The 16527-nt window shown below is 38.2% G+C and overlaps 2 protein-coding genes across 2 annotated transcripts; both read left to right on the forward strand.

The window, feature by feature from the left end:
• Nucleotides 1–10392: 10392 nt before the first annotated feature.
• On the forward strand, nucleotides 10393–12341 carry LOC139193107 (uncharacterized). Its single transcript, XM_070816071.1, has 4 exons — nucleotides 10393–10451; nucleotides 10991–11441; nucleotides 11706–11867; nucleotides 11958–12341. The coding sequence occupies exons 1-4, from the start codon at nucleotides 10393–10395 to the stop codon at nucleotides 12339–12341; spliced, it is 1056 nt and encodes a 351-aa protein (XP_070672172.1).
• A 3123-nt stretch (nucleotides 12342–15464) lies between these two features.
• LOC114822299 (uncharacterized) lies at nucleotides 15465–15857 on the forward strand. Its single transcript, XM_029096634.1, has 2 exons — nucleotides 15465–15660; nucleotides 15724–15857. Exons 1-2 carry the CDS (start codon nucleotides 15465–15467, stop codon nucleotides 15855–15857), a joined length of 330 nt encoding a protein of 109 aa, XP_028952467.1.
• Nucleotides 15858–16527: the final 670 nt, after the last annotated feature.

Consider the following 16527-nt stretch of genomic DNA (forward strand, 5'->3'; position numbering starts at 1 on the left):
CAATCTATACTAACACATAAGTTGGAGTTGCCTAATGTGACATGTACGACTCAATTGATGCTCATCAATCTATGCTAGCACATGAGTCGAAGTCGCCTAATGCGACCTGTATGACAGGACTGGGTGTAATCATAATATATGCTCTAATGCTACAATCACGTGAAGACTAGCACTATTCACGGTCACCTAGGAGTTGGAGTTGCCTAATGAAAACTGTACAACAGGACTGACACCTACTTGGATCCAAGACGAGCATGCGGTGCAGAGGTGAACATACACATGAAAGACTGGTCTTGGCTATGGGTGAGTACTAACATCGGCGTGCAGCAATGATGAGAAAACCACATAAATATAAGCATGCCATAGTGATTCGATAGTTCTAATCATCATACTAACATTCATAGCCATAGATATAATTATAGCATCAAAGATTATAAGCATACATGTGCATCCCTGTAAGATGCAGCATATTTCATAAATTTCGTCACTTCGCTAATTCTTATAAACTTTAGTTTGATCCAAGCATACGCAGAGGATTCTTTGTCAATTGTATAAATGGAAACTATCAATCATATATATATATATACTATAGAAAGGAAAAGACCCACTCACCTGAAGTCCGCACTACAATTCCCTACCACGAATATCGAGGCATCACTAACGATCGTCGCCTAGAATAAATATCAAATCATGTCTCATAATTCTTATCGATAGAACATGTAACTTACATAAAACACATCCCCAAGGACATTCTATAATGGTTTGAAACTCATTGACCAAAAGTCAACCGTCAGGTCGACGGTAGGATCCACAACCCTACATAACTCAATCCGGAAGATCCACACTTCGAATTTTTAATCCGTAACTTCCCAAGAGTTTCAATAAGCTTCTAGAACAACATCCTAAAGTTTTGGAACAATCCAATGGTCAAATCTCCGCCAATTGCTAAAATTGGTGGCCGACGTTTAGATTTACAAATTTAGAAAACCCATCTGGGAAGATCCGTATGTCAAATGTCCAATCTATCAGTTCCTAATATCCTTAAATATTATGTACTATTATGTATTAAAGTTTGGTGGCGATCCAATGGTCAGATCGTTGAATCATAACATAACCAAGTGGCGGTCTCTCTCAAAACTATAGTCATACGATGAGATTTCGTCAATCGGATGTTACATATGAAATCAAGGTATCCAAATTAGTCTAGGAAGGGCAGGTGAGGTCTTAACCCACGCGCTGCCACACGCAGCGGCCAGCCGTCGCAACTCGCTAGAAAATTCAACTATTTCAAAAAATTCTCACATTTTACAAAAATGAAGATCTCAACGAGTAGAGCAAGTTTTATACCTGTGGCCAAGTCCAATTTGGCCGGGAAAAGCTCAAATTTACATTGAACTCTCTGGAAACCCTGATAGGAGCATATTTATGCGACTTAGTTAGCTTGTTTTGTTGCATTTATGTTGTTAGTTCTTAGTTATTATAGTGTTTTAAGCTATTTTTGTGTGTTTGTAGGTCCAAATGACAAAGTTGGCAAGAAAGTGCATTTTGGTGTATTTTGGAGCAGTTTTGAGCCAAGAATGGATAACAGATGTATGAAGCAAGGTGGATGGACGTTTTTGAAGTTCAATGGGCTTGGAATATGATAAAGAGATGAAGAAATTAAATTCAAGACAAAGAAGATAAGGAATCAGCTTAAAAGAAGGAAACATTATCAAAAACCTTATCCAACCTTATCTTATCCAAACTAACCTTATCTGATCTTATCCTATCCGAATCCTATCATACCTTAAATCCAGCTGCAAGGGGACCTAAATATCTGATTTCTAGAAACTATTTGTAGAAGCATTCCCTTCTAGAAGTCCCAATTTCTACCACAAAACATTTTGATTCTAGAAACCTTAAAAACATGGCGCCTCCTTCCTTCTAGAAGGCCTTTGCCTTGCCTTGCACTCCATTCCCTTTCCCTCCAATTCCTGCCATGCATCTCCATTCCCTTTTCCCTCTTGGATTCTGATTTAGTTAGCCTTTTTCCTTGTGGATTTGGATTGCAAAGCCTTATAAGAAGTTAATTAGGCTGTGACCCTTTTCTTGAGGCCCAAGCCTTGTGCCGCACCCTAGGGCCCTAATCCTTTATCTGTGCTAATTTCTAACCCTAGTGTGATTTCCCTAGGGTTTGCCTAGCCTATAAATACATATTTTCAGCCACAAAATCGACCACCACCCCCCATATAATTCTACACCACAATTCACAGAAAATTCATCAAGTGCCGCAGCAAGGAAGGGAAGGAGAAGAGGAGATTTGTGTCGTGCCACCATTCAAGGGTTGTGTCGCAAGTCACCTGCAACCATTGGAGATTTTTAGAGTTCTTTCTTCCCTTGTTTCGCTTCCATGTTCATTTTACTTTGCTTTTCAATTATTATGAACATGTGGAACTAATTTCTTTTTAGTTAGAGGTGAATTCGAAGTCATGATTACATGCTTTATATGAATTGATTACATCTAGTTATTGTTTCTTGAGTCTTGAATGTGATTTGCTTATCTGCGTTATCAAAACTTGTTTATGCATGTTGATTGAGGATGCATACTTAATTTGCATGCATGAATTTGATGCTAGAGTATAAGGGAGTTTCACCTAATTGTTATGAACTTATATTCACAAGTAGTAAAAGTCACTAGTCATGATTGTGTTAAGTGAATCCTTGGCAGGAGTATCATGCTTTTCATAGTTACGAATGCCTCGTCAATGCTTATGGTTTTCAAAGAACTTAATGACCTTTGATATGTCTTTCTAACATGCTTTTCATAGTTAGGGAACTTGATAAGGATAATTTGGTTGCAATGCGTATTCCATCCAATTCAATGAATTAAGGAAAATTTGATGGTTAATTTGTGCTATCACGGTTAACTTGGGGTGTTGTCATTCATAGTCTAAAAGAATAATAACTGGAAATTGGTTTGTATGCATATGTCATGTGTGGATAATTTGGTTGTATGCATAATGATAGAGGCAAGAACACTTTCCGACCAAGTCCTATTAATTGATCATAATGATATCGTGGAAATGCTGCACGGACCCATATATATAGGAATGGAAACAGAATCACCTTGATACTAAACTAGATAGAGCGGGGGATCTTCTTGAAAATGGGAAGATCTAGGACAGGCGGCCAACCTCCTGGAGAGAGTGACTAGCAGGCCAGCTGGGCCATGAGCGCGGTGGGAACGGGCTCCCCAAAAGCCAGCCCTGGGCCGGGGTCAACCCATATATATAAGAATGAAGGGTACGGCCCTTTCTGAAAGGGGCTCGCTTCTTCAAGCTCTGCACAACTTATACAAGTGGCTTATGTAGTGGAGAGAGTTGCTCGCTTTCTCTCAGCCACTAGTGGCTTATGTAGTGGTCGGCATTCCTACGCGCTCCTCCTTGCCCTCATCCAAGGGTCACCTTTGGATGTTGTCATGATGCTTTGGTTACGAAGGTTACCAGGGTCTGGGTTTATGGATGGATTCAGTCAGCGAAGGTCCCCCAAACTCAATCAATATCAACAACATGTCGTGACCGGTTAGGCTTACCGATTAGTAGATTGCCCTTGAAAGCATACTTTATGTCGATTTTGGAATGCCGCAAGAGCGTAGGAGACGTGCCCGAAGGGCAGTGGAAGCTGTGCGGTTCCAGGTGCCGTCGCTAGATTGAGATCTGCAAGGTGGCGAGGACTTCGACTGCCTTGTATCGGGTGCGGAGAAGAGGGTGGTAGGCTTAGTAGAGAGCTAGGAAGGCAGCTAAGCCTACTAATTGAAGTAGAGTCTCCCTACTATTGGAAGTCGTATTCTCTCTAAAAAAAAATATTCCATTCCTCGGTCGAGCCTCATTGCCCAGGAAGAAGGGCTAGCTTGAATCTTTCCTTAACCGAAGTCTGCAACTAAAAGAGAATGATCAATTCACTAGTTCTGAATCCCTCGTGAAGACTGAACCTCAGGATGGAAACCTGCACGAGGGGAATCGACAAGGTGCCTCCCAGGCAGATCGAATCACTCTCTCTACTTCTACAATTGGTAGGTCACTGGGTTATTCAAATAAGTTGTGTTTTCTGTGGTTTTCCCATGTTACAACTTCCGTACCAATTCAGTCGATCCGGAATGGATCAGTTAAACATTCTATTAAGGAGCCCGGTTGGGCTTCAAACTATCCATTCTAGGCTCATAAGATATTCAAAATAAGATGATTTCTTCAAGCCCTTACTTTCATCCTGAAATACAATACAAACACCAAAATACCTTGTGATGCATAGAGATTTTAAGTCCAAAACCTAAGTAAAAGAGGGCATAAAAGTATGACTTTATGCACTCAATAGAAAACAGAGTGATTAGCAATTTTACTAATCCCCGGCAATGGTGCCAAAATTTGATGTGGTAGAAACTAGCACATAAATTAAACCCTATAAATTATGCAATTGTATTACGAGTAAGTAAGGATCGTTCTATTCCGGGGATTACAAGGGATGCTAATCAACACAAACTAAACTTATAAGATGAAAAACTAAGTTAAACTAACATTAAATCAATGAGGGGGGAGATTTTGGACGAATTTAATTAAAACAAAAGTAAAAGGCTGCAAGTAAATTAAGTTGTGAATGAAATATGGATGAAAAGATAGCTAAAGGATTCTTCTCCACACATGAAACATATGCATTCAAATCGATTTCCAACTATTCTTCCTATAAACCATGAATGACAATGCCCCAAATTAACTGTGAACAACACTAATTAATTCTCAGATTTTCCTAAGTTCATTGAATTGGACTCAGCGACGCAACCAAATTATTCTTCTCAAGTTCTCTAACTATGAAAAACATGATAGAGATACATCTCAAAGATCATTAAGTTATGTGAAAATCATAAGCATTGACAAAGCATTTGTAACTATGAAAAGCATGATACTCTTACCAAGAATTTACTTAACTCAATCATGACTAGTGATTTTTACTACTTGCAAATATAAGTTCATAACAATTAGGTGAAATTCCCTTATATTGTAGCATCAAATCCCTGCATGCAAACTAAGTGTGCACCCTTAATAAACATATAAGAATAAGTTCTCTAATAAGCAGATAAGTAAATCGCATTCATGTTTTATGGAACAATAACTAGATGTAATCAATTTATATAAAACATATGATCATGGCTTCAAATTCACCTTTAGCTAAAAAGAAACTTAATTACACATGTTCATCATAACTAAAAAGCAATCTAAAATAAACATTGAAACTTAAAACAAAGAGAGAAAGAACTCTAAAAACTTTAGCAACTTCAATGGATGAATGGTAGGCGCGGCACACCCTAATTCTTTGCAGGAATTTCATATATATAGGGGAAGTGCCTGAATCCAAGGAGGAAAGGGTTTTGGGGTTTTTGAGTTATTTTAGGACTCTAAAAATCAGGTAGAAAGTGTTGGAATGTGATTAGGATTCCTCCTTGCAGCAGGACATAAGATAAGATAATGTTGGATAAGATATGATAAGATAAGATAATGTTCCTCTCCAATTAGGATTCCTCTTTCTTGTGTAATGTTCCTCTCCAATTAAGATTCTTCTTTCTTGTGTAATTTCTCCAGATTTTAGCACATGTCTAGCACCATTTAAACACCAAAAATGTTCAGCCCATATGCTATCCACGCATGCCATCCAATCCAAGTCCAAAACTGCTCCAAATTGCTCCATTTAGCTATTTATTGTCATCTTTACCAACTGGACCTACAATAATACGAAAATAACATAAATGACCAAAATAAATGGAAATTAACGAGTAAATGCAAAGAAATAAGATAACAAAGTCACATAAATATGCTCTTATCAAGAGACAAAACCATTTTGTTATCATCATAATTTGGGCCAAAAATGCAATGACCTCAACTATTGGACCACAATGCGAAAACAAAAAGCTTTTAGGGTCACTTTGTAAAAACACAAAAGTCCACAACTTCATGTAATTACAACTAGAATCCAGAAATTTCAACAATTAAAAAACTTCATTAAAGGAGCAAAACAATTTGTCCTTTAGTGATTTTGGGTCTTTACATAAAAATGTAAACTTTTGGGCCAAAGTGTAAATACACAAAAGTATCAAAACTTTATGTAATTGCATAAAAGCCCCAAAAGTACCCCCACTATGGGGTGGCCGGTTTTAGATAGTGTAAAGGGATGGTTGGTTTTGGTGAAAATTCAAAATTTTATAAAGTGTTGAAAAAGTGAAAGGTATGTGTTGAATAGTTGATTCGCATGGTTGAATAGTTTGATTGGTATGGTTTGTAAGATGTAGGTAAGGTGTAGAATTTATCAAACAATAAAAAAAAAACACCAATCATCCATCACCAATCAATAACAAACCAAAACTTTATGAAAAACATCAAACACATTGTATCAAAACACCAAACATTTTGCTCTTCGTATGAACATCAAGAACAAAGTAAGAACATTGAAGAACACACATGAAAACTCATAAGAGCTCCATGAATGTTTTCACTCAATTAAAATTCAAAATTTACACTACTCAAAAGAGGGTTAACATCCTAGGGTACTTAGGGAGTTCCTAATGTCACTTTAAAACACTTTTAACAAGACAAATATGAACCCAAAAATCCACCCTTTGGATTTGGCCAAATTTCCCCACATACATGGCACCAAAATTTTAGTTTCAATATTCATGCTTAAATGAACTACATATCCAACATTTGATATGCTAAAATTTCAAGCAAAATTTACATTCAAAAAGCAAGAACAAAGCTTGTAACATTTCCAACATTTAAATCACAAACCATAAAAAACATAAAACCCAAAAGGATTCACCATACACTAAACCTAGGCTCTGATACCACTTGAAGGAAAATTTTGTCGTAGCTAAGAACATGTGAGAACATTTGAACACATAAGCAAACTAATAACACTTTAAAGTAGGCACGCATTAAAAAACAATTCTAAAACCCATGACTTTCAAAGCCTAGTGAATGGTGAGCCAAAAGACTCTTTAACAACTTAAAGAGAAGAGAGAGTTTGAGTTTCTTTACCCTTGAAGCTCATCCTTGTTTACACAAGGGATTCACCCAAGTGGAGGGCCTTCAAGTCACCTCCTTTGCTCCTTGGATGTTTGCTTCTTTGATTCTCCTTTTCTCCTTGAGGATTTGAGGAGAGGAACCCCAAGAATGCAAGCTCTAATGATAGGAGCATATTTATGCGACTAAGTTAGCTTATTTTCTTGCACTTTTATAGTTAGTTTGTGGTTATTATAGTGTTTTAAGCTATTTTCGTGTGTTTGTAGGTCCAAATGACAAAGTTGGCAAGAAAGTGCATTTTGGAGCAGTTTTGGGCACTAAATGGATAGCACATTTATGGGCCAAGATGGATGGACGAATTTGGAGTTTAAAAGGCTAGGAATCTGATAAGAAGATGAAGAAATTAAATTCAAGACAAAGAAGATAAGGAATAAGCTCAAAAGAGGAAACATTATCCACAACTTTATCCAACCTTATCTTATCCAAACCAACCTTATCTTATCTTATCCTATCCTAATCTTATCATGTCTTAATCCTAGCTGCAAGGGGACCTAAATATATATTTCTAGAACCTATTTCTAGAAGATTTCCCTTCTAGAAGTCCCAAATCAGCCACAAAACACATTTTTTCTAGAAACCCTACAAAAGTGGCGCCTATTTCCCTTCTAGAAGGCTTTTGCCTTGCCTTCCAAGCTATTCTCTTTTCCCTCCAATGTGTGCCGCACCCTCTAGCCCTTTTCCTTTGTGGATTCTGATCTATTAGGCCTTATTCCTTGTGGATTTGGGTTATACAAATCCTTTTCTGAAATTAATTGGGCTAAACCTTTTCCTTAGTGGATTTAACTCCTTGTGCCGAACCCTAGAGCCCTAATTCTCCTAGTGTGCTAATTTCTAACCCTAATCTGATTCACCCTAGGGTTTTGTTGAGCCTATATATACATATTTTCAGCACAAATTCGTCACAACCCTTCATACCACTCAGAAATACCTCCGCCGCAACCCTAACCACCATTCTACATCACAAAATACCAACCTACATCCATATACATCTCTGCCGCACCTTTTGGAGAAGAAGGAGAGCTTTGCCGTGCATTCCATTGATGAAGGATGGCCTTGTGTGCAAGCCATCTGCATCCTTGGGAGTTTTAAGAGTTATTTCTTCCCTCGTTTAAGTTTCGATGTCTATTTCAATTTGCTTTTCAATTGATATGAACATGTGGAACTAAATTCTTATTAGTTAGTGGTGAATTCAAAGCCATGGATATATGTTAATATGAATTGATTCCTTTCAGTTATTGTTTCGTAAAATATGAATGCGATTTACTTATCTATTTGATTGATAACTTATTCTTGTGTGTTAATTAAGGAGGCCTACTTAGTTTGCATGTTTGAATCTGATGCTAAATTATAAGGGACTTTCACCTAATCGTTAGAAACTTATAATTACAAGTAGTGGAGATTGTTAGTCACAATCGTGTTAAGTAGATTCTTGGCAAAAGTATCATGCAGTTCATAGTTATAATTGCCTTGTCAATGCTTATGATTTCCATGGAATTTAATGATCTTTGAATGTATCTCTATCATGCTGTTCATATAGGGAACTTGAGAAGAATAATTTGGGTTGTTGCATGCATTCATCCAATTCAATGAATTTAGGGAAATCTGATAGTTAATTTGTGCATTCACGATTAATTTTGGGCATTGTCGTTCATGGTTTAAAGAAACAATACTGGAAATTGATTTATGTTGCATATGTTCATGTGTGGACAAGGATCCTCTAACTAGCTTTTCACCCTTGAATTCATCTTAATTTCGTTTTAGTTTACTTTGATTTGCAATTTGTTTAGTTTTAATTCAATTTCGTCAGAAATCAAACCCCCTTTTTCTGTTTTATGTTATTAGGTTAGAATCTGTCCTAATTAGGTTCTTTAGAGTGTTTTGAGTTAACATAGGTTAGGATTAGTCCCTAAACATTGTTTGGGTCTTAGTTTAGTCTTAAATTTGTCCAATTTCATCTCTAGAATCTGTTTTGAGTCTAATTGTTAGTATTGTACTGTTTTGAGTCTTTTAAGTGTTTTCTGAGTTAGTTAAGTTACAATCTATTTTCTTTTAATCTTTTATGTCAAAGTAAGTTTCAATTTCGTCCAAATCACTTGGTAGGTCTAGAATTGAGTCAATTTCATTTACTTTTGCAGATTTGAGTATTTTAGGTCAGTTTAGAGTCTATAGAGTCTATTCTTGTGTTTTTAAGTCTAGTTTAGTGTTTTAGAGTTTAATATGAGTAGATTATTAGCCCTAGTTAATCCCTGGTTTAGAACGATCCCTACTTACATCTTTGCTACAATTGTCATTAATAGGGTTTAATTTGTGTGTCAAGTAATTGTCACATTAAATTTTGGCGCTATTGCCGAGGATTAGCAAACTTGCTAAACCCTTGTTTGTGTCGTGTCTTTTGTATTTTCTTTTAAGTTTATCCGTGAGTTCGTGTGTGTGTTTTTTTATGTTTCTGCCATGCCTCAATACTTGGTTGCTGATTGCGTTTGTTTCCTTGTTTCAGGTATTAGCTTATGACTCGTAGTTCTCAACACATTAGTGCAAACATCTTGGAGTTTGACAACGATTTGAAAAAACTTTGAGACGAAAGAGGAAGCAACCAGAACCTAATCCATCTAGTTCAAGTTCAAAGGCCGAATCTGAATTTGAAGAAGAAGAAAAAGTCATAGCAGCGAACAATCGTACAATAAAAGAACTCTCGGCCTCGGTGTTGGCCAATGCCGCACCCCTTTGCATTCAATACCCCTTGGCTGCTCAAGGCAAGACCAACGAGTTCGAATTGAAGTCAAGCTTGTTGCATCACATTCCCAAATACCATGGGCTGTCCATGGAAGATCCAAACAAGTATCTTAAGGAGTTCGAAGTTGTTTGTTCAAGCATGACACCATCAATGTCGATGGGAACATTTTGATGATGAAGGCATTTCCATTCTCTCTTGTGGAAAAGGCTAAAGATTGGCTTTATGAATTAGCACCCGGGATGGTCACTTCTTGGGAAAGCATGAAGAGGGCGTGTTTAGAGAAGTTCTTCCCCACTTCGAGAGTCATTCTCTTGAGGAAGAAGATTAGTGGCATTCAAGAAAGCCAATGAGAGTCATTTCCAGCATACTATGAGCGTTTTAAGGCTCTTGTCGCCTTATGTCCTCAGCACCGAATGAAAGAAGAACTTCTACTTCAATACTTTTACGAAGAACTTCTTCCAATTGAGCGACAAATACTAGATGCTTCAGCAGGAGGTGCATTGGTTGACAAAACACCAATGGCTGCAAAAACCTTAATTGCCAACCGAGCGCTAAATGCACAACAATAGGAATGGCTTAGACAAAGAGACCCTCCACGACATCAAGTTAATGAGGTAAGTTCTATGTTCGACATTCAATCACAATTAACTAACCTTACTTCTATTATATCTCAGATGCCCGAAGGGATGAAAATACAAGGACCAAGTGTTTGTGGCGTGTGTTCTATGCAAGGACATCTTAATGACCAATGCCCTCAATTGATTGAGAATGGAGGGTGGGAATCTGCCAATGCCGTGGGTTTTGGGAGCCAAAATCAGCCACGAAACGATCCATACTCCAACACTTACAATCCGGGGTGGAGAGATCACCCAAATTTCAAATGGAGAAAGCAACAACAACCTGCCCAACAAGGGGGATTTCGGCAAACACCACCTGGAGTGTTTCAAAGGCCATATGCACCACCACAAGTTCCACCACAATCTGCCCAACAAAATTCAGGTTCGAAATTAGATAATGATACACTTCTTCAATTACTAAGTTCACTTACACAGGGCTAACAAAATCAAGCTAAGGAGATGAGTGAAGTGAAGAAACAAATAGGGTAGATTTCTGAGTTTATGGGGTAGTTTCGTGAAGAAGGAAAACTCCCTAGTTCAACCATTGTGAATTCAAAGGGAGGCTTCGAATCCGCTAAAGCTATTACGTTGAGAAGCGGAAAAAAGGTGGGAATCAAGCCAAATACATCCAAACCAAGTCAAAACGAGGATGACAAGTTGCTGATTGCAGAGGAGGAATTGGACAAAGCCACGGCAAGGAAAGAAGTTCCATTGCCGCAGCCACCTAGTGCAACTAAACCGTCCAATTCAGGTAAGGGTGATATAATTTTAAACCATTCTAACTCGATTCCACCCAATGCACCTTTCCCTTGTAGATTTATGCAATCAAAGAAGGAGGAGAATGAGAAGGACATTCTTGAGACGTTGAGAAAGGTGCAAGTGAATATCCCACTCCTTGATGCAATTAAACAAGTTCCAAGGTATGCAAAGTTTTTTAAGGAACTTTGTACAACAAGAAAGAGGATTTCAAACAAAGAAGTTGTAAAGGTAAGTGAGAATGTTTCAGCCGTTTTGCAAAGAAAACTACCACCAAAATGCAAAGATCCAGGTAGTTTTACAATTCCTTGTGTTATTGGAAATACCAAGTTTGAGCATGCTATGTTAGATCTAGGTGCATCCATTAACGTCATGCCATACTCTATTTATGCATCTATGAACCTAGGAGAGCTTAAAAATGATGGTGTTATCATTCAATTAGCCGATTGTTCTAATGCATACCCAAAAAGGGTTTTGGAAGATGTTTTGGTGCAGGTTAATGACTTAGTATTTCCAGCGGACTTCTACGTGCTTGAGATGGAAGATTCGGGCCATTCCACATCCTTGCCGATCCTCCTTGGAAGACCCTTCATGAAAGCAGCCCGCACCAAGATAAATGTGTTGAAAGGAACACTCACAATGGAATTTGATGGGGATGTTATTGATTTCAATATTTCTGAATCTATTAAATATCCTAAGGATGATCATTCTTGTTTCTCTATTGATGTATTTGATGTTTTGGCGTAGGACTACCTTGACTCATTAGAGAGGGATCCTCTTGAAACCACCATAGTACACGGAGTGGGACTTAACAAACCAAAGGCAGCAATTGAGCATACTCACGACAAGAATGATGATGCCTATGCCGTGCCCCCTAGTACAGAAATAGGAGAGATGGTTGCTGCCCTTGAGTCATTGCCACAACATCTTGGTAAGCCTCCTAACCCAGTTCCAATTCCCATTTCTACTAACAAGTTGTTACCTTCTGTGATTCAGGCACTCGTCCTTAAGCTTAAATTGTTGCCGGACCATTTAAAGTATGTATTTTTGGGAGATGACCAAACATTGCCCGTCATTGTTTCCTCATCACTCACGACATTGGAGAAGAAGTTGATTTGGGTGTTGAAATAGCATAAAACGACAATTGGATGGACATTGGCCGACATTAAGGGAATTAGCCCTACAACTTGCATCCATCGCATACTTTTAGAGGAGGGGGCTAAACCAACTCGAAAGGCTCAACGTCGACTTAACCCTCCAATGATGGAAGTTGTGAAGAAAGAGATTATCAAGCTTCTTGATTGTGGAGTCATTTACCCTATCTCATATAGTGGTTGGGTTTCACCAGTTCAAGTTGTACCCAAGAAATCAGGAGTCACCGTGGTGAAAAATGCAGAGAATGACTTGTGCCTACACGTATCCAAACTGGTTGGCGAGTGTGCATTGACTATAGAAAGCTAAACGCCACCACAAGGAAGGACCACTTCCCTTTGCCGTTCATTGATCAAATGCTTGAAAGGTTAGCCGGTCTTTCTTTTTATTGCTTTCTAGATGATTATTCGGGATATAATCAAATTGTTATAGCTCCAGATGATCAAGAAAAAACTACTTTTACTTGTCCATTTGGCACTTTTGCTTATCGTCGAATGCCATTCGGGTTGTGTAATGCACCAGCCACATTCTAACGATGCATGGTAAGTATATTCTCATATTTTGTGGAAAAGATTATTGAGGTTTTCATGGATGATTTTAGTGTCTTTGGTGATTCGTTTGATGGTTGTTTAGATAATCTCACTTTAATCTTAAACCGGTGCATTGAAACTAACCTTGTTTTGAATTGGGAAAAATGTCACTTTATGGTTAAACAAGTCATAGTTTTAGGTCACATAGTTTCTGCAAAGGGAATAGAGGTTGATAAATCAAAAATAGATCTTGTGCGTTACTTACCCTCTCCCACTTCGGTGAGAGAGGTTCGTTCTTTTCTTGGACATGCAAGATTCTATAGGTGATTCATCAAAGATTTTTCCAAGATTTCCCAACCCCTTTGCCGACTTCTTCAAAAGGATGTGACATTCAAGTTCGATGATGAGTGTGAGAAGGCATTTAATCACCTCAAGGAAAAGCTAACTTCAGCCCCCATCATAGTCCTACCAGATTGGAGCCTTCCCTTTGAGCTTATATGCAATGCCTCAGATTATGCATTAGGGGCTGTTTTGGGACAAAGGAGGGACAAGAAGCCACACGTCATCTACTATGCATCCCGGATCTTGAATGATGCACAATTGAATTATTGCACCACTAAAAAATAACTTCTTGTTGTTGTATTTGCTTTAGATAAGTTTCGTTCATATCTTCTTGGAACTAAAGTTATTATTTACACTGATCATGCAGCTTTGAAGTATTTGCTCACAAAGAAGGAGGCCAAGCCAAGGTTTATTCGTTGGATGCTACTTTTCCAAGAGTTTGACGTGGAAATCCAGGACAAGAAAGGAAGTGAAAACATGGTGGCTGACCATTTGAGCTGAATGGTGCATGAAGAAGATGCCAATGTCGTGCCCATCCCAGAGACATTCCCAGATGAGCAGTTGCTGTCCATAAAGGTAAGTGAGCCATGGTATGCCGATCTAGTTAATTATTTGGTCACTAAGCATGTCCCAAGCACCCTAAATAAGCACCAACGTGATAAACTCAAGAAAGATGCACGGTTGTATGTTTGGGATGACCCTTATTTGTGGAAACATTGCCCTGATCAGATTCTACGTAGGTGTGTGTGATAGGAGCATATTTATGCAACTTAATTAGCTTGTTTCCTTGCATTTACGTTGCTAGTACTTAGTAATTTTAGTATTTTAAGCTATTTTCGTGCAATTTCAGGTTTTAAGGACAAAGTATGCAAACATGTGCATTTTGGAGCCTTTTGGAGCAGTTTTGGGCATGGAATGGATAGCTTATGCTTGGAGCAAGGTGGATGGACGAAATTGAAGATCAAAGGAGGCTAGGAATGAATAATGAAATGAAGAAATGAAAATGAAGAACAAAGAGTTCATAATTGGAAACCAAAGTTTCTATTCTTGGAGGTTTCCATTCTTGAAAGTTTCTATTCTTGGCTTGGAAGTTTCCTAACCCTTCCTCACCTATGTTCCAGCCACAAAAGGGTTTCAAAACATGTTAGGTTGCCTAATTACATGTTTCTAGAAGTCCTAGAACTTACCCTAGATATTGCCGCACCATCCCTTTAATTTCTAGTTCTTTGTTGCACAAGACACAACCTTTCTTTCCTATTTTCTACACCTAAACCACATTCCTATTTTGTTCCATCCCTTGCTGCACAAGGGAGAGATTCTCCTTCCTATTTTATGTCCTAAAACGTATTTCCTTTTCCCTAAAACCCTATGCCGCACCCTACATCCTTTCTTGCCTATTTTCTGACCCAAAACACATTCCTAAATCTGCCCTACAATTTCTGCCGAATTTCCCTTTCCTTTTCTCTTTAATTCCTGCACCTTTCTTGATTCCGAGTTTCATTTGATTTTAACTTTTTGTCACACTTATGCATGTGGGGGTCATTTTGGCACACAACGCACAGCACATAAGGTTTTAGAATGTGGATTTTATTGGCCTACTATCTTTAGAGATGCTAGAACCTTTTGTATAACATGTGATCGTTGTTAAAGAATGGGTAATATAACATCAAAAGACCAAATGCCGCAACATCCTATATATTCTGTTGAGATTTTTTATGTTTGGGGTATAGATTTCATGGGTCCTTTTCCTTCCACACATGGTTTTCTTTATATATTACTTGTTGTAGATTATGCGTCGAAATGGGTGGAAGCAAAAGCCACCCATACTAATGATTCTAAAGTGGTTGCAAATTTTATTAGAACTAACATATTTGCAAGGTTTGGAATGCCAAGAGTACTCATTAGTGATGGAGGATCACATTTTTGTAATCGAACCATTGAGGCGTTGCTCAAGAAGTACAATGTCACGCATAAGGTTTCCACACCTTATCATCCTTAAACAAGTGGGCAAGCCGAGGTTTCGAATAAGGAAATCAAGCAAATTTTGGAGAAGACAGTGGGACCAACTGGAAAAGATTGGAGCTTACATTTAAATGATGCATTGTGGGCATATAGAACAACTTACAAAACACCAATTGGGATGTCCCCATTTCGGCTCATCTATGGGAAACCATGTCATCTTCCGGTTGAATTGGAGCATCGTGCACATTGGGCCGTCAAAACATTCAATATGGACATTGATGCCGCTGGGCTCCATAGGAAATTGCAATTGAATGAGCTTGAGGAGATTAGGATTGAAGCTTATGAGAACGCTTTCATTTACAAGGAGAAAGCAAAGGCCACCCATGACAAGATGATTCGTGGCAAGACATTCTCTATAAGGCAGAAAGTGTTACTCTTCAATTCCCGTCTTCGGTTGTTTCCGGGTAAGTTGCGTTCTAAATGGATTGGACCTTTTGTTATTACTAATGTTTTTCCTCATGGTGCAGTCCAAATTCAAAGTATGAAGACGGGACATGAATTCAAGGTCAATGGACACCGTTTGAAGCCCTACTATGAGACATTTGAGGAGCATGCCGTGGAGGACATACCCCTCCATGCCGTGGACCCTCTTCAAGCTTAAATGGAGGTATCGTCCGGCTGGAAGACGTTAAAGCAAGCGCTTCTTGGGAGGCAACCCATGTGTTCAAACGAGGGATTGAAGGAATTCGAGCTCCATAACCAGATTTGCGTTCTTAAACTCTACCCTTTCTTGTTTTTACTTTGCCATGTTTGCCGTGTTTGTTAGTTGTGTTGTTTGCTTGCATATGTGTGCGTCTATATTTGAAACATTGAGGACAATGTTTGGTTTAAGTGTGTGGGGGGGGTAACCAAGTGTTTTTATTGCAAATTCGTGGGATTTTATCACCCATAACTTCCAAAGTTGTTCCTTGCTGTTTTAAAGTCTTTTTAAGCTGTTTTGGTGCATATTAGTGTGTTTTGACATAAAAATTTGAAAAATTGTTTTGAAAAACCCAAAAAAAGTTGTTTTTGTGTGTTTGTTTGTGTCATAGGGTACCTTCCAACACAATGATGAGGATTTGATTTTTAATTGCATGACTGTTAAAGAAAGTTACAAACATGGATGGAAGTTTGATATACTCTTTGGTTTATGGTTGGTTGTAGTTAACGTTTACGAATTCACATGTAATCACAAAGGAAAAAATAAGTTTTTGTAACATGCTTGAAGGAAGGAACTCAAACTAACGCTACAACCCTGAGAGACTTGAGCCTAAACTTTATTTGGAGAGTTA

The sequence above is a fragment of the Malus domestica genome, chromosome 16 (genome assembly GCF_042453785.1).
Source record: "Malus domestica chromosome 16, GDT2T_hap1".
In the NCBI taxonomy this organism is placed as follows: Eukaryota; Viridiplantae; Streptophyta; class Magnoliopsida; order Rosales; family Rosaceae; genus Malus; species Malus domestica.